This window comes from Macaca fascicularis, chromosome 6 (genome assembly GCF_037993035.2).
Source record: "Macaca fascicularis isolate 582-1 chromosome 6, T2T-MFA8v1.1".
NCBI lineage: Eukaryota > Metazoa > Chordata > Mammalia > Primates > Cercopithecidae > Macaca > Macaca fascicularis.
Window position 1 is genome coordinate 17,791,277 of NC_088380.1, and position 25,671 is coordinate 17,816,947.

Here is a 25,671-nt window from a genome sequence, read left to right on the forward strand (position 1 = left end):
CTACCGTGGTTTGATCATAGTTCACTGCAGCCTCCAACTCCTGGGCTCAAGGGATCTTCCTCCCTCAGCCACCAGAGTAGCTGGGATTACTGGCAATTGCCACCATGCTCGGCTAATTTTTAAAATTTTTTTGTAGAGGCCGGGCGCGGTGGCTCAAGCCTGTAATCCCAGCACTTTGGGAGGCCGAGACGGGCGGATCACAAGGTCAGGAGTTCAAGACCATCCGGGCTAACACGGTGAAACCCCGTCTCTACTAAAAATACAAAAAATTAGCCGGGCGTGGTGGCGGGCGCCTGTAGTCCCAGCTACTCGGGAGGCTGAGGCAGGAGAATGGCGTAAACCCGGGAGGCGGAGCTTGCAGTGAGCTGAGATCCGGCCACTGTACTCCAGCCTGGGTGACAGAGCGAGACTCCGTCTCAAAAAAAAAAAAAAAAAAAAATTTTTTTGTAGAGATGGGGTCTGACTGTGTTGCCCAGACTGGTCTCAAACTCCTGGTCTCAGGTGATCTTCCCGCCTGGGCCTCCCGTAAGTGCCAGGATTAGAGGCGTGAGTCACCATGCCTGGCCAGCAATTGTGCCTTTTAATCTTCTTTGCTTCCCTAATGCAGATCTTGGTCATGTTTCCTAGATGCCCATTTGACTGCCTTAATTCATAGCCAATAAAGTGGGAGCAGTGTTGAAAGCAAACCAGCAACCCCCATTGTTGCTCCCAGCAACTCCCTGCTCAGCCCTATCCTCCATCTGACTGCTCCTTTGCCTTTCTCCATCTCAGACTCTGGAGGCAGGAAGGCAGGGTAAGGCCAGAGATAGAAAAAGCACAGTTGCTCCAAGGGTAAATGTGGTGCAAGCACGGTTCATCCTAGTTCCCTTATAACAAAGATAATGATTGACAATATTTATTGATTTCGTTCTCAATTGTATTCTCTAGATTAAAAAGAAATAAAAAGATTCGGTGAAAATCTCTTTCAGTTGGTTCTCTAGAAAACATTTGGGTTTATGATGAGCAAAAAATAGGTACCTGGTTTCATTTGCATAGGCTTTGCCAAACTTTAATAGAACTCAGAGAGTTCTACAAATTAGGCAATGAGTAATTAAAAAGAAAAAAGGGCCGGGCGCGGTGGCTCAAGCCAGTAATCCCAGCACTTTGGGAGGCCGAGGCAGGCGGATCACGAGGTCAGGAGATCGAGACCATCCTGGCCAACACGGTGAAACCCCGTCTCTACTGAAAAATACAAAAAACTAGCCAGGCGAGGTGGCGGGCGCCTGTAGTCCCAGCTACTTGGGAGGCTGAGGCAGGAGAATGGCGTGAACCTGGGAGGCGGAGCTTGCAGTGAGCTGAGATCCGGCCACTGCACTCCAGCCTGGGCGACAGAGCAAGACTCCGTCTCAAAAAAAAAAAAAAAAAAAAAAAAAAAAAAGAAAGAAAGAAAAAGAAAAAAGGCAGCTTTTGGCTTATTGTGATATTGTGCTTAGCTCTATTAGCTATCATCAATAGTGAAGGAATAGAGGAATGGGACCTAACTGTATGGAGAGACTGAGGTAGAGTTAAGGGAACCCTGGGCAGGGTTGAGGACAAAGGCGGAGAATACCGAAAACAAAAGCGTGTTGCAAAGTCTACGTGCCCTTTAAGAGCTTCCTCTTCCACATTCCCAGAACCTGACTTCAAAACCTTCTTTTCCTAAGACTTGAGGTTGCATCTCAGGAGGAATATGAGTCTTTCTTCCCAAACCTTTGCTTTATCATCAAATCGACTGAAACCTATAAATAAAGGTTAGTGTGGGTGGAGACGGTACACTTAGGGAAATTCATTTTCTGGCATCACAGAATTATCTTAAATAATGCATAAGGAACCACTGACTGTAGAGCTGTTGTTGAACAGTAACAGCAATATGCTCAGAGCACGATGCTGGGCTCTATATGTTAGTAACAAAGCTAACAAAAAGAAAGGCGGCACTTGGCCCTATTTCATTTGCCAACTGGGAAATGAAATCACCAACATGCTTTATAAGTGATTGGCTAGTTTCCATCATTTATATGCCACATTTAAAAAACGAAAACTGAGTTTTGAGGTATATGTTATAGAGATTCTTCAGTAATATTTCACTTTTTACTAAACTGTGTAGTTGGTCAGGCAGGGTGGCTCACGCCTGTAATTCCAGCACTTTGAGAGGTTAAGGCGGGAGGATCACTTGAGTCCAGGAGTTCAAGACCAGCCTGGGCAACACAGGGAGCCTTCTTCTCTAAAAATAAATAAATAAATAAAAAGTAGCCAGATGTGGTGGCGCATGCCTGTAGTCCCAGCTACTCAGGTTGTTGAAGTGGGAGGATGGCTTGAGCCTGGGAGGTAGAGGTTGCAGTGACCTGGGATCATGCCTCTGCACTCCAGCCTGGGTGGACAGAGCAAGACCTTGTCTCAAAACAAAACAAAAAACTGTATAGTCAGTTAGTCAAATCTTGGTGTTTGCAGGAAGAGCTTGGTTTGCAACTCATTTTCCCTTGTAAGATATTTGCATATTCTAAATTAAAAATTACTCTGCTGCCTTTTTAGTACTAGGAAAAACAGAAGCCCTCTTGTGGTGAGATAAAAAAATGCAAGCTGCGTTCCTTTTATCAGTTTCAGGGCTTAGTTTTAGTTAGGCTAAGCCTCAAACTGATTTCTACCAATGTTTTACCATTTAGAAAAATATAACACGAATAAAAGAAGCAGTGTTTCAACATATACTTTGAAAGAATTGAGAATCTAAAAAGAAACAGATTAATGTTAACTGTAGTGGAAGCTGAATGACAATCCCATGATATAGCTTTTGTAACTGTCCTCCTGCTGTGACTTTATTGTGGGATTTTAAAATTAGGTGTTGCATCATAGTGTGATGATAATTACACAACTTGGCTCGTTAAGGCCATAAAACATTGTGGATTTGGAAAGCAGTACACTCCTGTAGTTAGAACACAGGGGGCTAGGATCAGAACTGGTTTGGTTTGCACAGAATCAATTATTTTTCTCCTTGTGTCCCCCGCATTTATTTCTGGAGTTAAGAAATGGATATTTGGCCAACGTTTCTTTCCTCACTGGGCTCTGAGACGCCTGTTCTCTGGTGTCCTACTCGAGCTGCTATCTGTAGGCCTGGCTTTGCTAAGCAACTCTTTCTTTTCCTGAAGATCTTTTCTTTTTGGGTATACTTTTCTTTTTTAATAACATCATTATAGATTTGCAAGGAGTTGCAAAAAAAAATGTACAGGGAGATCCAACGTACCCTTCACCCAGCCTCTTCTGATGGTCATGTTTATATAACCAGATACGTTGTAGAAATTAGGAACCTGATATTCGTACAATCCATAGAGCTTTAATTGCATTTATCAGCTTTACAAACACTCATTTGTGTGTGTGTGTGTGTGTGTGTGTGTATAAAGTTCTGTGCAATTTTGTCACATGTATACATTCATGTACCTGTAACTACAGTCAAGATAAGAAATTGTGGCCTGGCACAGTGGTTCATATGTGTAATCCCAGAGCTTCAGGAGGCTAAGGCAGGAGGACCGCTTGAGGCCAGGAGTTTGAGACCAGCCTGGGCAACATAGGCAGCCCCTATCTCTACAAAAAAATTAAAAAATTAGTCAGGTGTGATGGAAGCACCTATAGTCCTAGCTGCTCAGGAGGCTAAGGCAGGAGGATCACTTGGGCCTGGGAGATCAAGGCTGCAGTGAGCCATGATCACACTCTCATGCCACTGCACTCCAGCCTGGGTAACAGAGCAAGACCTTGTCTCAATAAAAGATACAGAATTGTGCCATTAGCCCAAGCTACCCCTTTATGTCTACACCCAAGTTCTCTTCCTCCCACACCTACCTGTGGCAATCACCAATCTGTTTTCTATCTCTATAGTTTGGTTATTGTACAATTTTATATAAGTGGAATCATAACTTGTTGAGATGGACTATTTTTTCACTCAGCATAATTCCCTTGAGATGCATTCAAGTTGTTGTCTATTCCGTGGTATGGCTAGACCACAGTGTGTCTAACCATTTGCCCACTGAGGGACATTTGGCTTGTTTTCAGTTGTTTAGCTGTTGGGAATAAGATATATATATATATTTTTTTTTTTTTTTTTTGAGACGGAGTTTTGCTCTTGTTGTCTGGGCTGGAGTGCAATGGTGCAATCTCGCTCACTGCAATCTCCGCCTCCCCAGTTCAAGCGATTCGCCTGCCTCAGCCTCCCGAGCAGCTGGGATTACAGGCATGTGCCACTGAGAGGTGAAGCCCACTGGGCTTCTGGGTTGAGGGGGGACTTGGAGAACTTTTCTCTCTAGCTAAAGGATTGTAAACACACCAATCAGCACTATGTGTCTAGCTAAAGGTTTGCAAACACACCAATCGGCACTTTGTAAAAACGCACCAATCAGCACTCTGTGTCTAGCTAAAGGTTTGTAAACGCACCAATCAGCACTCCGTAAAAAACGCACCAATCAGCTCTCTGTGTCTAGCTAACAGTTTGTAAACACACCAATCAGTACTCTGTAAATATGCACCAATCAGCACTCTATGTCTAGCTAAAAGTTTGTAAATGCACCAATCAGCACTCTGTAAAAACGGACCAATCAGCACTCTGTAAAATGGACCAATCAGCAAGATGTGGGCGGGGCCAAATAAGGGAATAAAAGCTGGCCACCTATGCCAGCAGTGGCAACCTGCTTGGTTCCCCTTGAAAGGTGTAGAAGCTTTGCTCTTTTGCTCTTCACAATACATCTTGCTGCTGGTCACTCTGGGTCCACGCTATCTTTATGAGCTGTAACATTTACTGGGAAGGTCTGGGGCTTCACTCCTGAAGTCAGCCAGACCACGAATCCACCAGAAGGAAGAAACTGTGGACACATCTGAACATCAGAGGAACAAACTCTAGACACACCATCTTTAAGAACTGTAACACTCACCGTGAGGGTCTGCGGCTTCATTCTCGAAGTCAGCAAGACCAAGAACCCACCGGAAGGAATCAATTCCGGACACACCACCACACCTGGCTAATTTTGTATTTTTAGTAGAGACAGGGTTTCTCCATGTTGGTCAGGTTGGTCTTAAACTCCCGACCTCAGGTGATCCACCCTCCTTGACCTCCCAAAGTCATGGGAGTACAGGCGTGAGCCACTGCACCCAGCCTGACAATTCTTATACAGGTTTTTGCTAAATTATGAAGTGTTGATAAACTAAAGAAAACCTAGTAATTTTTTTAAAAGAACTGGCCGGGTGAGGTGGCTCACGCCTGTAATCCCAGCACTTTGGGAGGCTAAGGTGGGCAGATCACGAGGTCAGAAGATCGAGACCATCCTGGCTAACCCGGTGAAACCCCGTCTCCACTAAAAAATACAAAAAACTAGCTGGGCGAGGTGGCGGGCGCCTGTAGTCCCAGCTACTCGGGAGGCCGAGGCAGGAGAATGGCGTGAGCCCGGGAGGCGGAGCTTGCAGTGAGCTGAGATCTGGCCACTGCACTCCAGCCTGGGCGACAGAGCGAGACTCCGACTCAAAAAAAAAAAAAAAAAAAAAAATTAGCTGGATGTAGTGGTGGGCGCCTGTAGTCCCAGCTACTCGGGAGACTGAGGCAGGAGAATGGTGTGAACCCGGGAGGCAGAGCGTGCAGTGAGCCGAGATCGTGCCACTGCACTCCAACCTGGGCGACAGAGTGAGACTCCATCTCAAAATAAGTAAGTCAGTAAGTAAGTAAATAAAAAGGAGAACTACATTTCTTCAGCATCAAGTCATATTAGTTAATCTAAAACTTAGTTTCTTTGACAGGCCAAGCCCAGTGGCTCATGCCTGTAATCCCAGCACTTTGGGAGGCTGAGGCAGGCCTATCACTTAAGGACAGGAGTTCAAGGCCAGCCTGGCCATCATGGAGAAACCCCATCTCTACTAAAAATACGAAAATTAGCCAGGTGTGGTGGTGTATGCCTGTGGTCCCAGCTACTTGGAAGGCTGAGGCTTGAGAATCACTTGTACCCTGGAGGCAGAGGTTGCAGTGAGCTGAGATCGAGCCACTGCACTGCAGCCTGGGAGACAGAGTAAGACTCTGTCTCAAAAATAAACAATACAGTAAAATTAAAATAAAATTAATTTCTTTGATGGTTCTTTATGGCAGCCTCCTCATGATGGAAGTCTTCCTGGGCTCTGATTTTAAATCCTTACCCTTTTATTATAAGGCAAGATTCATTATCTTTTATTGGTGTGGTTTAAATACTCACAGACGAATAATGTACAGTTTTTATCCTTGTCATTGTCCTCTTCCCTAAAGTGTGGTCTTAGGAATCAATGGTTTTCTAAGAGCGAGGTGTGTCCTTATTCAACATGGTCAACTAGCCACCTGTGGCTATCGAGCCTGCAGCATCTTTGCGATGCGCTGTAAGTGTAAAATACAAACCAAGTTTGAAGTCTTAATATGAAGGAAAGAATGTAAAATACGTCATTATATTTTTATATTTGTTACATATTGATATTACTGGCCGGGTACAGTGGCTCACATCTGTAATCTTATCACTTTGGGAGGCCAAGGTGGGAGGATAACTTGAAGTCAGGAGTTGGAGATGAGCCTGGGCAGCACTGTGAGACCCTGTCTCTAAAAAGTCTATGATAAAGAAAATGTATTAACTGGGCCATGGTGGGCTCCTGCGGTCCCATCTACTTAGGAGGCTGAGACAGGAAGATTGCTTGAGCCCAGGAGTGAGCTATGATCATGCCACTGCATTCTAGCCTGGATGACAGACAAAACATTGTCTCTAAACAAAACAAAACAAAAAAAGGAAAAAACGAAATTATATTACTCTGGCTGTAGTGGGTTATATAAAATATATTATTTAAATTAATTTCATCCAGAAAGAAAAAAAAGGAAAACAATTTCATCCACTTTTTTTTTTTAACTTACTTTAATGTCACTAGTAGAAAATTTAAAATTATGTTATGTGGCTTGTATTACTTTTCCATGAGAAAGTGATGCCCAGTAAGGAAATGAAATTATAGAGCAGCTAAGTGACTTGCCCAAAGTCACGCTGTAAATATTTTGTGTTATGTGATCTGTTTATGCTTGCTTTTATTCCAATGACTGCTAATTGGCCACACATCAATGTAATTTTCTTAGTTCATTTTGTGCTGCTGTAAGAGAATAGTTGAGACCGGGTAACTTATAAAGAATAGATATTTATTCTCTCACAGTTCTGGAGGCTGGGAAGTCCAGGATTAAGGCACTGGCAGCTTAGGGCGCTGTCTCTCTGCTGCCAAGATGGTGTCTCCAATGCTGCATCTTCTGGAGGGGAGAAACTCCAGGTCCTCACGTGGCGGAAAAGTGGAAGAGCAAACCCACGCTCATGAGCACTATTTATAGTGGCATTAGTTCATTCATGAGGGCAGAGCCTCAGGACCCAAACAACTTCCCACAGGCCCCACCTCCCAACACTGATGCACAGGGGATTCAGTTCCAACATGCATTTCGGAGGCCAGGACTGCCATGGTTTGGAGCCAAAAACAGCCAAACCATAGCAGTCATGACTTTGTGCTCAACTTGGGAAGGCAGGAAGAGATCTTTGTATTTCTCCTGATGGAACAGTCATGGATGGTCCACATGATTGTGGATGATGGATTCCGTTTCAGGGTGCCACCGACGCTTTCCTTCTGTGTCTCCTGAACGCCATTGATGTATGGCCAACTTCAGGTCTGCTTGCTTTAGTACCTTTGCTCTATACAGATGTCTCAACTGGTACAGATATGCTTACATCGCCTTCTACCCTCCACTTTTCTCTCATATCTTTTGTCAGTCCTGAAAGCAGATACTGGAAGTTGTGCTTTTAAAAACATTTCAGAATTTGTATTATGTCCTAAATATGTCCAGCTAATAACGGCTAACATTTATTCAACATTATGTTAAATAGTCTATAGTGAATTATATAACTTAGTTTTCACAACAACCCAATAAGGTACATACTAGCATGGCTCCATTTCATAGATGACGCTTAGAGAGGTTGCAAAATTGCCCAAGATGCACAGGCAGAAAGGGTGTTAAGTCAATATTCTAGTCCTTGCAATTGAATCCCTGCTCTTGATCATTATTATGTATTGCTTGTTCAGAGGGTGAATTGCTTAATGAGTCCTCTATTCGCAGTAGAAATTTTATGCAAAGATTAAGTACCTATATCCCAAAACATCTCTGCAAAACCCATTAAGCCTAACTACTCACAAATTGCACAGAAATCACACAACATACACCATCTTGAAGGTGTTAGAATCAATGCTTGGGGCTTATGGGCATTTCTTTTTCTTTACTTTTTTTTTTTTTTTTTTTTTTTTTTTGAGATGAAGTTTCGCTCTTGTTGCCCAGGCTGGAGTGCAATGGCATGATCTCAGCTCACTGCAACCTCTGCCTCCCAGGTTCAAGTGATTCTCCTGCCTCAGCCTCCCGAGTAGCTGGGATTACAGGCATGTGCCACCATACCCAGCTAATTTTTTGTATTTTTAGTAGAGATGGGGTTTCTCCATGTTGATCAGGTTGGTCTCGAACTCCTGACCTCAGGTGATCTACCCGCCTTGGCCTCCCAAAGTGCTGGGATTACAGGCGTAAGCCACCTCACCTGGCCATGGCCATTTCTTTTTCTTTTTCTTTTTTGAGATGGAGTCTTGCTCTGCCCAGGCTGGAGTGCAGTGGTGCAATCTCAGCTCACTGCAAACTCCACCTCCCCGGTTCATGCCATTCTCCTGCCTCAGCCTCCCGAGTAGGTGGGACTACAGGCACCCACCACCACACCAGGCTAAGTTTTTGTATTTTTAGTAGAGATGGGGTTTCACTGTGTTAGCCAGGATGGTCTCGATCTCCTGACCTCGTGATCTGACCACCTTGGCCTCCCAAAGTGCTAGGATTAGAGGCGTGAGCCACTGCGCCTGGCCCCATTTCTTTAATTCATTTCAGGCTGTATTCTTTTTAGGGGAAGACGTCTGTGCTCACATCCTCCCAGAACAATAACAAACGGTTATTGTTCTTAGGTTCTAAAGTTTCTTTAATTTTTTTTTTTTTTTTTTTTTTTTGAGATGGAGTCTTGCTCCGTCACCCAGTCTGGAGTGCAGTGGCCGGATCTCAGCTCACTGCAACCTCTGCCTCCCGGGTTCAAGCAACCTCTGCCTCCTGGGTTCAAGTGATTCTTCTGCCTCAGCATCCTGAGTAGCTGGGATTACAGGCGCCCACCACCACGCCTGGCTAATTTTTGTATTTTTAGTAGAGACGGGGTTTCACCATGTTGCCCAGGCTGGTCTTAAACCCCTGACCTCAGGTGATCTGCCCTCCTCAGCCTCCCAAAGTGCTAGAATTACAGGCGTAAGACACCGCGCCTGGCCTAAAGTTTCTTTAATCTTATCTGTAATTTAAATGCTTACATAAATGAACATAATTTATATGTATGGAAAACTGGTGTTACCAGTACACCATTGGTACAAAAGTCTCAGATATCTTAGAGAATGATGAAATGTCAGAGCTGAAGGAGATTGCTGGTTCTCTGCTGCAGGGGTCAGCAGACATTTTCTTTTTTCTTTTTTTCTTTTTTTCTTTTTTTTTTTTTTGAGACGGAGTCTCGCTCTGTCCCCCAGGCTGGAGTGCAGTGGCTCGATCTCGGCTCACTGTAAGCTCTGCCTCCCGGGTTGATACCATTCTCCTGCCTCAGCATCCCCAGTAGCTGGGATTACAGGCGCCCGCTGCCACACCTGGCTAATTTTTTGCATTTTCAGTAGAGACGGGGTTTCACCGTGTTAGCCAGGATGGTCTTGATCTCCTGACCTCGTGATCCACCCGCCTCCACCTCCCAAAGTGCTGGGATTACAGGCGTGAGCCACGCGCCCGGCCAGCAGACATTTTCTATAAAGCACCGTAGAGTGAATATTTCAGACTTTGCAAGCAGTGACAAGGTCTTTGTTGCAACTGTTCAACCCTGCCACTGTAGGGTGAAAGCAGCCATAGAAAATATGTGAATGAATGGGCATGGGTATGTACCAATTAAACTTTATTTACAAAACTAAGGAGACATAGGAGACATAGCTTGCTTACCCTTATTTTAGTACAACCTTTTTTTTTTTTTTTTTTTGAGACGGACTTTTGCTCTTGTTGCCCAGGCTGGAGTGCGATGGCGCGATCTCAACTCACCGCAACCTCCGCCTCCCGGGTTCAAGTGATTCTCCTGCCTCAGCCTCCTGAGTAGCTAGGATTATAGGCATGCGCTATCACGCCTGGCTAATTTTGTATTTTTAGTAGAGATGGGGTTTCTCCGTGTTGGTCAGGCTAGTCTGGAACTCCCGATCTCAGGTGATCCACCCGCCTTGGCCCCCCACAGGTGTGAGCCACCGTGCCCAGCCCATACAACGCTTTTTTTATAGTTCAAGAAAGAGGACTGGATTGAACAGCTTGCCCAATTTAAGCCAAGAGCTTGTTGTAGACCAAGGTTCAGAAACCTTCCTGGCCATCAGCATTTTTTCCTACTATGTATATGAATTCACATTTAAGTTCCTCCCCCACCTCACTGTAAACATTATAAAAATTCCAAACATTCAAAAAGATGTAGAAAATAATATAAAAGCTGCATACAGCCATCACTAAGCCTGAGAGGAAAAAAAAAAAAAAAAACATTAAAAATAAGATTGAAGCTTCTTGTGTACCTCGTCCCAATCCCTGCCCTTTCCCCATCCAAGGTAACCATTATCCTGACTTGGACGTTTATTATACCCTTGCCAGCCTTCATCTTTTATAACATATATATGTCTCCTAAAACAATGTGTAATAATGTTTTAGATATATTAAATGCAAATGGCATCAAACTATATGTATCCTTCATCACCCTTTCACAATAAAATATAAAGAATGATTTTAGAGGAATCTTTTTTTCCCAAAGCAAAAAGTTAGAGACCTAAATTACTATTAGCAGGAAAATGGATAAATAACATTAGGAAAATGATCCAATTTTTCCCTAAAATTCTTGATTGGAAAGGGATTATTTATTGAAAAGAGAATTGGCAACAAGATGTGCATAGCATATTTTTTGAATCTAAAGCTACTTGTAAAGATGTGGGGCCAAACATCTAGCTGTGTGACCTTAAGCAAGTTATACAACCACTCTGTGCCTCTATCATCGAACAGTGGAAGGAACAAGTGTATTTACTTTTTAGGGCCCTAGAAAGTAGCAAAGGAGTTAAGGCATAGAACATGCTTACAATAATGCCTAGAATACAATGTTGCTTCTAAGAGTCAGAATTTGAAGTTTAAACTTTTAATTTTTGGTGGTGGTGGTGGTGTTGTTGCTGTTGTAGAAACAAGGTCTCGATATATTGCCCAGGCTGGTCTCAAATTCCTGAGCTCAAGTGATTTTCCCGCCTTGGCTTCCCAAAGTGCTGGGATTATAGGCATGAGCCACCATGCCCAGCCTGAAGTTAAAATTTTAAGTTTCCATAAAAGGAATGAAGATAATGGAAATATACTGACTGAAACTGCAGATTTTACTTAATTAGATGGAGTTGCTAATTCTCTAGACTGAGAACCAGTATAAATTTGAAAATTACCTTGATAAATTGGGAAATTGTTGTTGAAGGAAATAGAATGGAGTAACACAAACATGGTACGTATAAAAAGAGGCCAGGTGCAGTGGCTCATGCCTATATTCCCAGCACTTTGGGAGGCTGAGGCGGGAGGATCACTTGAGCCCAGGAGTTGGAGACCAGCCTGGGCAACATAGTGAGACCCTATCTCTATAATTTTAAAAAAAATTAAAAAGTGTTAAACAGGCTCGGTGGCTCACGCCTGTAATCCCAGCACTTTGGGAGGCCGAGATGGGCGGATCACCTGAGGTCGGGAGTTTGAGACCAGCCTGACCAACATGGAGAAACCCCGTCTCTACTAAAAATACAAAATTAGCCGAGTGTGGTGGCGCATGCCTGTAATCCCAGCTACATGGGAGGCTGAGGCAGGAAAATTGCTTGAACCTGGGAAGTGGAGGTTGCAGTGAGCTGAAATCGCGCCATTGCACTCCAGCCTGGGCAACAAGAGCAAAATTCTGTCTCAAAAAAAAAAAAAAAAAAAAGAGTGTTAAACAAACAAAAACCTGCATTTTTTTTGAAGTATGAAGAGGTAGTGTTACAGACTGCATGTTTGTGTCCTCCCTTCTTGACCCCAACTTGTATATTGAAACCCTAATCCCCATTGTGATGGGGACTTTGGAAGGTGGTTAGGGTCACATGAGGTCATGAGAGGGGAGCACATCACGGGATTAGTGCTCTTCTCAGTGGAGATAGGAGAGTGCTGTCTACAAACCAGAAGAGAGCCCTCGCCAGACTCCAGACCCGCCAGTGCCTTGATCTTAGACTTCCTAAGAACTGTGAGAAATAAATGTCTATTGTTTAAGTCACCCAGTCTATGGTATTTTTATTACAGCAGTCTGAGATGACTAATACAGATACTGGTAATTTCTTTCTCTTTTTTTTTGAGACAGAGTCTCGCTCTGTTGCCTGGGCTGGAGTGCAAGGGCGCGACCTTGGCTCACTGCAACTTCCGTCTCCCGGGTTCACGCGATTCTCCTGCCTCAGCCTCCCAAGCAGCTGGGATTATAGGCATACACCACCACACCTGGCTAATTTTTTTGTATTTTTAGTAGAGACGAGGGTTTCACTATGTTGGCCTGACTGGTCTCGAACTCCTGACCTCATGATCCGCCCGCCTTGGCCTCCCAAAGTGCTGGGATTACAGGCGTGAGTCACAGCGCCCGGCAGATACTGCTAATTTCAATCCACAGATCGACACTGAGAAGTATACAGCGTGGCACTCAAGAGTGAGAATCCAGGGATCCAGCTGTAGATTACAACCCAGGCTTCACCATTCACAGCCAGGATCATCTCAGGAGAGTTCCTGAACCTCTCCAAGCCTGGATCCTCCGCTGTAAAATGCAAATGATGATAGACCAACCGCAGAGGGCAGCTGTCAGCCGTTAACACAGGGCAACAAAGTTAGATGCTGCTATTACTGTTGTTGCTGAGATTATTACAAGGTACAAGTTTACTGGCAAAATGACCTGTGTGCAGAGAACTCGGTTTACTAAATGAATACTCCTCAGAAATGTAGCCATTCTGTGGGAAAAAGCCCAGCATGGTACTGAGATGCCAGAAGTACAATGGGTGCAGTTTAGGAAATCATTCTTCTTTGTGTATTCTTTCTCTAATCCGCCTTACTCCAAGCCTCACTAGAAAATGCATTTTGGGGGTTTGTTTCTGCTGTTAAAAAATGTTGTAAAGAAATAGGAGGCACACAAATGTTTTAAACGATGACGGTTGGTTCTATAAGAAAGTGTTCAAGGCCTTGGGGTTGTTTGGTCAGGAGAAAAGTAGACCGAGGGGGGTTTAATGACAATCTTTAGGCAAATGACAAGTTTTAATGTGAGGAATGTGCACTAGTTTTTCATCAGTTTTGTGGAGGACCAAATTAGTGGACACAGACTTAAATTAAAGAGGAGGATTTCACATCTGTAAAAGCTCCCAAAAGTCATAACGAGAAACTGCTGCAGGGAGGTGCCCAGTGGGAAGGAGAGCTGGCATCCAGAGGGCTGAAGAAAAACACACATGAAAATATGTCATTAAGATACTTTTTCTTGGTGTGGTGCAGTGGCTCACGTTTGTAATCCCAGCACTTTGGGAGGCTGAGACTGGAGGATCACTTGAGCCCGGGAGTTCAAGACCAGGCTGGGCAGCATAGTGAGAGACCCCTGCCTTTATTTTTTTAAAAATATATATTTTTTAGGCCAGGTGTGGTGGCTCACACCTGTAATCCCAGCGCTTTGAGAGGCCAAGGCTGGCGGATCACGAGGTCAGGAAATCGAGACCATCTTGGTTAACACGGTGAAACCCCGTCTCTACTAAAATTACAAAAAAAAAAAAAAAAAAAAATTAGCTGGGTGTGGTGGGAGGCGCCTGTAGTCCCAGCTACTCGGGAGGCTGAGGCAGGAGAATGGTGTGAACCCGGGAGGTGGAGCTTGCAGTGAGCTGAGATCGCGCCACTGCACTCCAGCCTGGGCGACAGAGCAAGACTCTGTCTCAGAAACAAAACAAACAAACAAAATATATAAATTTTTTAAAAAGTTATTTTTTCCTGGCCGGGTGCGGTGGCTCAAGCCTGTAATCCCAGCACTTTGGGAGGCCGAGACGGGTGGATCACGAGGTCAGGAGATCGAGACCATCCTGGCTAACACAGTGAAACCCCGTCTCTACTAAAAAATACAAAAAAAAAAACTAGCCGGGCGAGGTGGCGGGCGCCTGTAGTCCCAGCTACTCGGGAGGCTGAGGCAGGAGAATGGCCTGAACCCGGGAGGCGGAGCTTGCAGTGAGCTGAGATCCGGCCACTGCACTCCAGCAAGGGGGACAGAGTGAGACTCCGTCTCAAAAAAAAAAAAAAAAAAAAAAAAAGTTATTTTTTCCTAAAATCCCTTCAGGCTGAATAGGTCATTTATTCTTTGGATCTAATTCTAGGCAAAAAAAAAAAAAAAAAAAAAAAAAAAAAATGTAAACGTGCTCTAAAAAGTCATGCAATTTAAAAATTTTCAGTGTAAACAAAACAAACGGATCTTTCTCACTGACATCTAGGACATTTATCAAGTTTTGCTCTTCCTGGAGCCGTTTCCTACTGGCCTCTGGTTTCTCGGTTCCATTAAAGGACTGAGGTTCCTAACTTTCTAACTATGTCTGCCCCTGGATGTTTATAACTCACCAGCTGCATTTTCTCCTTGACTGTGTTCCTCATATCCTCACTCAAGGCCACCTGTCTCCTTCCTCCAGGGTCTGAATTCCAGAAGCTGCATGTGTTTGCTTCCTCTTTTATTATTGCTACTTACAGCATCTAGAATGAAGTCATGCCCTGACGGCTTCTGTGAGGATCACCTCCTGCCACACATGGGCAGGGTTGAAGCTTTTTACATTTTGTAATTCATATGCACACATTCCTGATAAGTATTTCCAAGATATGTTTTTGTCTATGAAAATGTATATACTCAGGCCAGGTGCAGTGGCTCACGCCTGTAATTCCAACACTTTGGGAGGCCTAGGCAGGTGGATCACCTGAGGTCAGGAGTTCGAGACCAGCCTGGCCAACATGACAAAATCCCGTTTCTACTAAAAATACAAAAATTAGCCGGGCGTGGTGGCATGAGCTGTAATCCCAGCTACTTAGGAGACTGAGACAGGGTAATCACTTGAACCCAGAAGACAGAGGTTGCAGTGAGCCAAGATCATGCCACTGCACTCCAGCCTGGGTGACAGAGCAAAACTCTGTCAAAAAAAAAAAAAAAGAAAGAAAAAGAAAAAGAAAGAAAGAAAAGAAAATATATGCACTCTTCTGACATGACAAAAATATAACTAAAGTTTATTCTAAAATTATAACTTTTAAGTCTGGAGTAGTAGGGCATGGCATGGGATATACAAGGGTTTGGCCAACCACTGCCCATGGGTTAAATCTGGTCTTCCATCTGTTTTTGTTCAGCCTGTGGGCTAAGAATGACTTTTATATTTTCAAATATTTGAAAAACACCGAGCCTGGGAAACACAGGGAGACTCCGTCTCTACAAAAAAAAAAAAAAGCCAAGGGTGGTGGCACACACCTATGGTCCCAGCTACTCGGGAGGCTGAGGAAGGAGGATTGCTTGAGCTCAGGAGGTCAAGGCTGCAGTGAGCCGTGATGGTTGAGCTGCACTCCGGCCTGGGCAACAGAGTGAGACCCAGCTTGAAAAATAAAATAAAATGAAGGAAAACCAAAAGCAGGAAGCAGCACTTCCAGTTGGTACCACATGGCAAAAGTCGGAGAAAAAGCATATAAAGAAGTGCAAGGGAAAACTCTGTCTTATTTCTGAGAAGAAGGTCGTGTGTCCAGGAGTGGAATTCACATTCGGAGAAATCAACAATAAGCCGAGTAATGGGATGGCTGGGTCCAGTGGTATTTCTGGTTCTAGATCCTTGAGGAATCGCCACACTGTCTTCCACAAAGGATGAACTAATTGATGAATAAACTAATTGATGAACTAACTAATAAATGAATAAATTGGGAAACTGAAGTGCATTTTCCAAAAAGTATGAGCAAAAGCCATTTTGAATACCAGGAACATATTGTGGGGAACAAGATTGTTTCAGGAAAACAACAACAACAACGAAAACCAGCTGTTTTAAACATCTAATGTGCAGAAAAACGAATTCCACCATAACCATCGTTTCACAAACTGCCAATAGCTTCCCTCGGGTTCTTTTTCCTGTAAAAACTGCCCCTCTTTATTAAAAAATCACAGTGTCTGCTTATAAGGTCTGCATTTTATTTTCATTGAACCTGAAAGCAAAAAAAAAAAAAAAAAAAAAAAAAAAAGAAAAGAAAAAAAAGTCATCCTTTCCTTTTGAACTTTATTTTGACCAGTGTAGAAAATATTTCTACACTGATGGCATTAATCTCTTCATCATAAAACAACATGAAATGAAATGCATTTAGAAATGCAAAAAACCAGATTCACAAGAAACAAATAAAATACTCATGCTAATCTATTTCATGTTAATTTGGGGGATGACAGTAACTGGGGGTGTGTGGTGTGTGTGCCTGAGAGAGAGAGCACTTTTAATAAATATGCTAAAGCTTTTCAGTGGAAAAACACATTTCATGCTACCATTTTATTTTTTTATTTTACTATTATTATTTTTTTGAGACGGAGTTTCACTCTTATCGCCCAGGGTGGAGTGCAATGGTGTGATCTTGGCTCACTGCAGCCTCCGCCTCCCCAGTTCAAGTGATTCTCCCATCTCAGCCTCTGAGTAGCTGGGATTACAGGCGCCTGCACCATGCCCAGCTAATTTTTGTATCTTTAGTACAGAGGGGGTTTCACCATGTTGGCCTGGCTGGTCTCGAACTTCTGACCTCAAGTGATCGGCCTGCCTTGGCCTCCCAAAGTGCTGGGATTACAGGCATGAGCCCCTGCATCCCCCATGCTGCCGTTTTAAGGGAACTAAGTAAAATCTTACAGCAAATTAGGGATAGAATCAATAAAATCACCCATTTAATGTAAACTGTCGGATTAGCAAACTGACTTTTGAGATGCTTGGTTTTCCTTATTTTTGTTCTTTAGGTAAATGTTCTTCTAATTGTCTTTGAAGTTGTCTTTCTCTTTTGATTGTATGCATGGTGGCTAACGACTCATTACTGCAGCTGAAACCCAGGGAATTCAATGGCTTTGTAAGCACCTCCTGGGAGGAAGATTACTTGGACAAACAGCTATGAAAACAGTTTGACTTACTCATCTGAATGAAAATAAAATAAGAATTATTTTCGTTCTATGTGTGTTTGTGTCCTTTTGGCCAATGGCTGCTTCGCCAATTCTCCTAGTAAATGTCAAGTACCATTCATTCAGAGTAGTGAGCACGCATTGTTGGCCTTGATGCTAATTTCTCACAGCCTGGAGAAGTTATAATAAGCAGATGATGGAATGCTTATACTAGGGTCTGTGTTGTTACTATTGACCTTGCTGTACACGTTCTCTAATATACATTTCCCCCAAATTCATCAAGTGGGACAATACCTTCTTCTCTTAGGGAAAAAGCCCCACGAGGACGGAGTCAAAGGTCTCCCCTCACTAGGACCAATGGAGACTGCAGATCTCCAGCAGATTCCAGAGCATCTGCTGTAGTCACAGCACCTTCTGTATGCGAAGCCTTTGAGAAACAGAAGACGGTGACTTGAGGAGGTTGACTTTTGAAAAAGTGAACTGGCAGGGGCCAGCGCAGCTGATCGAATTACTCTCTCCCCTTCCTTCCTTCCTTCCTTCCTTCCCTCCCTCCCTCCCTCCCTCCCTCCCTCCCTCCCTCCTTCCTTCCTTCCTTCCTTCCTTCCTTCCTTCCTTCCTTCCTTCCTTCCTTCCTTCCTTCCTCCCCTCCTCTCCCCTTCTTTCCCCTCCCCTCCCCTCCCCTCCCCTCCTCTCCTTTCCTTTCTTCCTTTCTCCCTTCCCTTCCCTTCCCTTCCCTTCCCTTCCCTTCTCTCCTTTCTCTCTCCTTCCCTTCCTTCCTGCCTTCCTGCCTTCCTTGCTTCTCTTTCATTTCACTCTGTCACCCAGGCCGGAGTGCAGTGGTGCAATGTCCACTCACTACAACCTCTACTTCCCGGGTTGAAGCCATTCTCCTGCCTCAGCCTCCCAAGTAGCTGGGATTACAGGCGCCCACCACCACGCCTGGCTAATTTTTGTGTTTTTAGTAGAGATGGGGTTTCACCATGTTGGCCAGGCTGGTCTCGAACTCCTGACTTCAAGTGATCTGCCCACTCCAGCCTTCCAAAGTGCTGGGATTACAGGCCTGAACCACTGGGTCCGGCGACCTAATTACTCATTTGGGGAGATTTTTCGCACTTTCCTCTGGGCTGCTGGGACTCCGACAGCCACTAGAGGACTTCCAATTTGTTGGACAAACAGAGAGCATAGGAAGGACCCGTGTCTCACTCCTTTTTAATCTATCTGCATTTCCCCGGGTTTTAGTCGATTCTTTGTAGCCAGCCACAAGATCATCCATCCATGTATGAACTCATTCATTACTGCGAGCCCAAGAAGGAAGTATGCAGTTGTATTCATTTCAGAAAGCACTTGTCATGCAAGTGTGAAAGGCTTTGTCCTGGGTTCTGAATGTAAATGTGGAGTGTGTGCTGGCTGCAGCCCCCTCAGAGACCACATGTGTTGCTCATAAGCACAGATGCAGATGGCAGAGGCCTCTCAACTCTCAACTTGGCTCTAAGGAAAAGCACTTTTGACCTGATTCATAACATCGCCACGCTGAGTTCGGAAGCCCCAATTTGAGGACGCAACTTTTAGTTGAAGGGCATCCTTGCTGCATACGTGCTCAAACTTGATATTCCAGACACGATGACACAAAATGCACCCACGTGGGGGCTGCACGCGTCCTGTATGCTGTCACCGCCAGGCTCAGCCTGTCAAGTTGCTCTTTTACAGTGGAACACTTCCTAAAGTTAAGCAGGGATGGAGAGGTCATCTTTTAGCCGGTTGAGACAGTTATTACCCAATTCGCTCTTTTGCTTTCTTCTAGCCATTATCATAGTAGATATAAGTGAACTAAGAAAATTGGCAGAGTGCACTGGGATTCTTGTGACTTAACGTTAAGTTTTGGCTCTAGCAGTCTTCTTTCAGAACTCTGGGTAGGTCAAAAGGTTTCTTATGTCTCAGTTTATCTGGAGGAAAAGTATGAATTTCCTTCTGGTGTAGACTCATCAGTATTACAAAACAGGCCAATTCCAGATCCACCAGAAGCAACTCTAACTTATGGATGCCTAGCTAAAGCCCAGCCCATACATCTAAATGGGCGGTGGAGATGGAGGTGGCAAGGATGGGTGTAGCGGATTCCAGCCTTCATCTGCCCTCAGTGCCCTGCAGCCTCAAACTCCTGGGCTCAAGTGATCCTCTTGCCTTGGCCTCCTGAGTAGCTGGGACTACAGGCGTGTGTTACCTTGCCCAGTTTTAACATTTTTGTAGAGATGGTGTCTCTCTATGTTGCCCAGGCTGGTCTCAAACTCCTGGCCTCAAGTAGTCTTCTGACCTCAGCCTCCCATAGTGGTGGGAGTACAGGCATGAGCCACCATGCCCTGTCTAACCACCTTTGTTTTTCTATTCTAATCGCCCCCAAATTTATTGACACACAGAAACATTTCCAAGTTGTGCTCAGGGCTTCTTTAGGTAGAGTAGCCAACTGTCTGTATTTGCCTAGAATGCTCTGGTTTTATCACTACAAGTCCTACATCCCAGGAATGCCCTTAGCACTGAGAATATCAACGTGGTCAGTCATTATACTCTTATTCCCAAGAGAAACACTGCGCACAACATAGTTCTGTAGTCAAAGAATCTTAGAAACTGCTTCCTCTTGTTTTCATTAAAAAAAAAAAAATTGTGGTTAAAAAAACACATAACTTAGAATGTACCATCTTAATTATAGTCATGTGCTGCATAGTGACATTTTGGTCAGTAGTGGGCCTCATACATCATGGTGTTCCTGTAAGATTATAATATCATATATTTATATTTTCTATGTTTAGATATGTTAGATATATAGAAGTTTACCATTGTATTACAGTTCCCTATAGTCTTCAGTACCATAACCTGTTGTACAGGTTTGTAGCCTAGGAGAAATAGGCTCTACCATGTAGCCTATGTGTGTAGCAAGCTATAGTGTCTGGGTTTGTGTGAGTACACTCTCTGATGTTAACACAATGAAGAAATAGCCTAACAATGCACTTCTCCAAATGTATCCTCATCATTAAGCAAAACAACTGTTTCTTTTTTCTTTCCTTTTTTTTTTTTTTCTTTTTTTTGAGACAGGGTCTTGCTCTGTCACCCAGGCTGGAGTGCAGTTGTGCAATCTTGGCTCACTGCAACCTCTGTCTCCAAGGTTCAAGAAATTCTCCTGCCTCAGCCTCCCAAGTAGCTGGGACTATAGGCACATGCCACCATGCCCGGCTAATTTTTGTATTTTTAGTAGAGATAGGGTTTCGCCATGTTGTCCAGGCTGGTCTCGAACTTCTAGCCTCAAGTGATCTGCCCACCTCAGCCTCCCAAAGTGTTGGTATTACAGGCGTGAGTCACTGCACCTGGCCCATGACTATGTTTCTAAGTGTGCAGTTCAGTGGTATTAAGTATGCTTGCATTATGGTTTTTGTCTTTTTGAGATATAAAAGGCATAATAATATATTGAAGTATTTAGTAAGCTTCTCAGTGAAGAAACTTGTTAAAACTTACTCCTTCCCAAACTTCTATGGTCATGGAGCCTTCGGGCAATACCTCTTAACACTGCCGAACACAACTTGACCATAATGCTTGTACGGTGACCCTTTTTTATCTCGCTCAGTAATAAAAGTATTGGACAGTATTTTCCATTAAGCAAGTTTCTGCTTTCTGGAAGTATCTATAGACTTTCCCAAATTCACTCAAGAGTTGAGAGAGAGAGAGGATCGCTTGAGCCCAGGAGTTCGAGACCAGCCTGATATCCAGAGGTTTAACTAAGAACATGTTTTTTCCTTAGTAAAAAGGTGTTACGAGTGATGGTTAGAGGTACCAGAGTTGTCTACGGGTTGAATAGGGTTTTATGCTTTGGCCTAGGAAGCTTCTCTCTGCAAAATTACCAGCTGCTTAGGAAAAACAGCTGGTACCTCTGGAGTCTGCATAGTGATAGGGATACGGTAGGCATTCAAGATATTTTTACTGAGCTGAACTAATGTTTATTTATACTGCTGCTTCCATTGAGGTAGCGAATTTTTTGTTCATTTGTTTTTACTTTATTTTAATTTTTTTGAGACAGGGTCTTGCTCTGTTGCTTAGGGTGGAATGCAGTGATGCGATCATAGCTCACTGCAGCCTCGATCTCCCAGCCTCGATCCATCTTCTCGTCTCAGCCTCCTGATTAGCTGGGACTACAAGTACACGCCCTCATGCCTTGCTAATTTTTTATGTTTAGTAGAGACGAGGTCTTGTTATGTTACTCAGGCTGGTCTAGAACTCCTGAGCTCCAGTGATCCTCCTACCTCAGCCCCCCAAAGTGATGGAATTATAGGCATGAGCTATATTGCACATGGCCGGTAATGAATTATGAATTACATATATGATACACTTCGTTCAAAAACTGGAGACTACTTGTATTTATATTTAAAAGTTGCCTGTGATTAAAAAATTTTAAGGGTGGAATTAATAGTTTAAGCCATCTTTTAAAGTTTCCCACCAAAATAGCTTTCTTTGCGATGATAGCTCTATTTCTGAGAAAGAGCACAACTGCTGAATTCCAGATGTCAGAACATGGCATGGACTCCAAAAATGGCAGCCAGGGCTACCCTATGAGTTGGCAGTTCTCACAGAGAAGTTACCTTGGAGAAGTTAAAAGTGGATGCAGATGAAGATAATGTTGTGTATTCCAGTTAACATCACAATGGAGGCCAGAATCTACCTCACCCAAATCCTGGGCTGATGAGCTCTCATCACAGTTTATCTCCGTGTTCTTCAGAATACGTCTTCCCTGGAGAAAACATAAAGTAAGGATTCAATTCCAAGGTCAAATGAGTTAACACAAACTCTTTTCCCTTCCTCCTTCAATATCTAGTAAACTGGTATTATATTTTCTTTTATTTCTTTTATTTATTTATTTATTTATTTAAATTTATTTTGAGACAGAGTCTCGCTCTATCACCCAGGCTGGAGTGCAGTGGTGCAATCTCGGCTCACTGCAACCTCCGCCTCCCGGGTTCAAGTGATTCTCCTGCCTCAGCCTCCCAAGTAGCTGGGACTGTAGGTGTGCGCCACCACGCCCAGCTAATTTTTGTATTTTTAGTAGTGACAGAGTTTCATCATGTTGTCCAGGCTGATCTCGAACTCCTAGCCTCAAGTGATCCATCTGCCTCGGCCTCCCAAAGTGCTGGGATTACAGGCATGAGCCACTGCACCTGGCATACATACATATACACACACACACACACACACACAATATATGTATATATGTATCTTATATACATATATATATGTATGTATATATTGGAGCCAGGGTTTTACTCTGTTGCCCAGGCTAGAGTATGGTGGTGTGATCATAGTTCACTGCAGTCTCGAACTCCTGGGCTCAAGTAGTCCTCCCACTTCAGCCTCCTGGAGCAGCTGGGACTACAAACACGTGCCATCACACCTGGCTAATTTTTTGTAAAGACGGGGTTTTGCCATGTTGCACAGGCTGGTCTCGAACTCCTGGGCTCAAGCGATCCTCCTGCCTCAGCCTCCCAAAGTGTTGGGATTACAGGCGTGAGTCACCGCGCCCGGCCAGTACGATATTTTTTATAAACCAATGTTGCAGCGTCAGATCAGATTTCTGAAACTGTCCTTATTCGGCAGTGACACCATGTGTAGCTCCTCAGATCTCTGTGATGATGAAATAAAGGATGTGTCTTGGGGAGTGTTTTTGGGGATTTACATCATAAAGGAGAAGGGAAGGAGCAGGATGAAGTAAGGGAGAGAAGCTGAGCTGTGGCACAGTCCCGATAAAGGCCTCAGCCAGGACCTCAGGAGCTCTGAAGGCGGGATGGCCTTGCAAAGCTGACTCACTGTGGCCTGGGACCCCCGTGGAGGTCAGCCGTGGAATGCAGACATCTGGAGATGGGTCCGTGACTCTGAGTGAAGAGGCTCCTTTCAGTCCTTGTAGGGGATGGACACTGCGGCTCTGCTAGCAGGCAGCTTTCATTCCTGAGGGGGAGTCTGCAGAGCAGTGCAGGGCTGTCTTTCCAGGACTCTTGGTTCTTTCTGGGCAGGAGAGTATTAGTTCGAACTGTTCTACACTGACTTCTGTGGTGCCTCAAAGAGCACAAAGCGAGCCCAGTTCAGAAGTTGCTACATAGCAGATTCCTTTTCAAAATGAACACTGCACAGATAGTAACAATCTTTTAATGCCCACCTGCTGGAGGCTAATTCAGTTTACTTTGATAAAGGCGGGAGGGGAGGAGAGGGAGGAAGAGGAGGAGGAGAATGAAGACAGAGATTTGGATAGAAACAGAGGCCTGAATTTTTAAAAAGGCAGTGCTGCCAGACGATGGGCATGGATGATTACATTGCACATTTTCACACAACTGTATACTGTGCATAAGTCGTTTTAAGTATTGCATGATGTAAGTATAAAGCTGGCCCCTGTTTGGGGAAAGTCCTTGGAGCGCTTAATGCCAGAGACAGCCTGGAATAGTGGTCCGTGGCTGCCTGACCTCCAGAGCAACTGCCCCGCTCAATTGCTCCAATTCCATGACACCTGGGCTGCATGGCTGTGGGTGCTGGGTTCTCGGCGTCATGCCAGAAGCTGCACCAGAAGCGGTTTGGAGCTTTTCACTCTGAGGCACTGCTCAAGATGCACAATCCCTGGTTGCTGTTTCTCCCCCTTTACTACGTTGTCCTGTTTGGTTCATCCAGAACCTCCTGTCCTTTTTATTGTAAAGTCTTTCCCTATATCTCCAACCCACTGTAGACTGGTCACCTGTCCTCATGTAGGGACAGTTTATTTTTAAAAACTTAGAACCATTCTAATGGGGGCAGCTATTTCTCCTGCATATCCTAAATCTGGAAGGAGGAGTCAGCATTGCCCTTGGTCTCCCTTCCTGTGCCTAGACATTACTTCACATCCCTTGTGTAAAATCCTCTTTGTTTGGGTCATGTCATCTGCCTCATCTACCCAGCACCCCTGTGGAACCACCTTGTTGGTTCATGGTCTCTTTCTCTAGGTCACCACCTATGACATCTGGGCTCAATTTGACGTCCATGTAGACAATCCCAAACACAGCAGCCTCTAACGCTGTTTTATCTTAGAACCAATAGCATTTACCGGCCGGAGTGGTGGCTCACGCCTGTCATCCCAGCACTTTGGGAGGCCGAGGCAGGCGGATCATGAGGTCAGGAGATTGAGACCATCATGGCTAACACGGTGAAACCCCGTCTCTACTAAAAATATAAAACAATTAGCCGGGCATGGTAGCAGGCGCCTGTAGTCCCAGCTACTTTGGAGGCTGAGGCAAGAGAATGGCGTGAACCCGGGAGGCAGAGCTTGCAGTGAGCCAAGATCACCCCACTGCACTCCAGCCTGGGCGACAGAGTAAGACTCTGTCTCCAAAAAAACAAACAAACAAACAAACAAAAAACCAATAACATTTACACCAATGACATTTACCTCTTCTGCGCTTAAGCATCCTGTTCTCTTTTTTTTTTTTTTTTTTTTTTTTGAGATGGAGTCTCGCTTTGTCGCCCAGGCTGGAGTGCAGTGGCCGGATCTCAGCTCACTGCAAGCTCCGCCTCCCGGGTTTACGCCATTCTCCTGCCTCAGCCTCCCGAGTAGCTGGGACTACAGGCGCCCACCACCTCGCCCGGCTAGTTTTTTGTATTTTTAGTAGAGACGGGGTTTCACCATATTAGCCAGGATGGTCTCGATCTCCTGACCTCGTGATCCGCCCGTCTCGGCCTCCCAAAGTGCTGGGATTACAGGCTTGAGCCACCGCGCCCGGCCCTGTTCTCTTTTTAATACTCTTTCAGCCCCCAAACAGATTCACCTCTGAAAACTTCGGCAACAACCACCTACTGTCGTGGCTGGAGCCCCCCAAAAACCAGACCCTGAAGAAGGACTCCAATACAAGTCGTTTCTTTGGGAGCTAATCCCAGCGTTGGGGTGGAGGACTGAGACAAGGAAGGGAAAGAAGCTAATAAAGAGTCCAATGGCAAGCAAGTGCCCACCATGGGCAAATGGAGCCATTCCCACCGGGGAACTCTGGGAGGCAGCAAGAACATCCCACCGGGGGAAGGCCAAGGAGCTGCGTGAGACAGTCACTGATTCCTGACAGGTATTGGCTGGGGGTTGCTTCTAGGGGGCATCCAGTGCCCAGCACTTCTCGCCTGGAATGGTGTTAAGGCAAAAGCAGATGGCCAGGCATGGTAGCTCATGCCTGTACTCCCAGCACTTTGGGAGGCTGAGGTGGGTGGATCGCCTGAGGTCAGGAGTTCAAGACCAGCCTGGCCAACATGGTGAAACCCCATTTCTACTAAAAATATAAAAATTAGCTGGACTTGGTGGCAGACGCCTGTAATCCCAGCTACTTGGGAGGCTGAGGCAGGAGAA

General features: G+C 44.7%; 1 protein-coding gene across 12 annotated transcripts in view; it reads right to left on the minus strand.

Annotated features, from left to right (window-relative positions):
- The window catches only part of LOC102126788 (uncharacterized), a 116,153-nt gene that overhangs the window by 22,966 nt on the left and 67,516 nt on the right, over positions 1-25,671 (minus strand). For 7 of the 12 annotated variants that reach the window (XM_065546119.1, XM_065546117.2, XM_065546116.1 and 4 more), the window contains one exon: positions 21,914-22,062. In XM_065546119.1, the coding sequence (XP_065402191.1) occupies positions 22,025-22,062 (38 nt within the window). In that variant the 3' untranslated portion in view covers positions 21,914-22,024. Of the gene's footprint in view, positions 1-15,965; positions 16,355-17,588; positions 17,722-18,049; positions 19,013-21,913; positions 22,063-25,671 lie in introns of those variants that run through there. The other 5 variants (XM_073993175.1, XM_073993174.1, XR_012413594.1 and 2 more) reach the window with 3 other exon arrangements.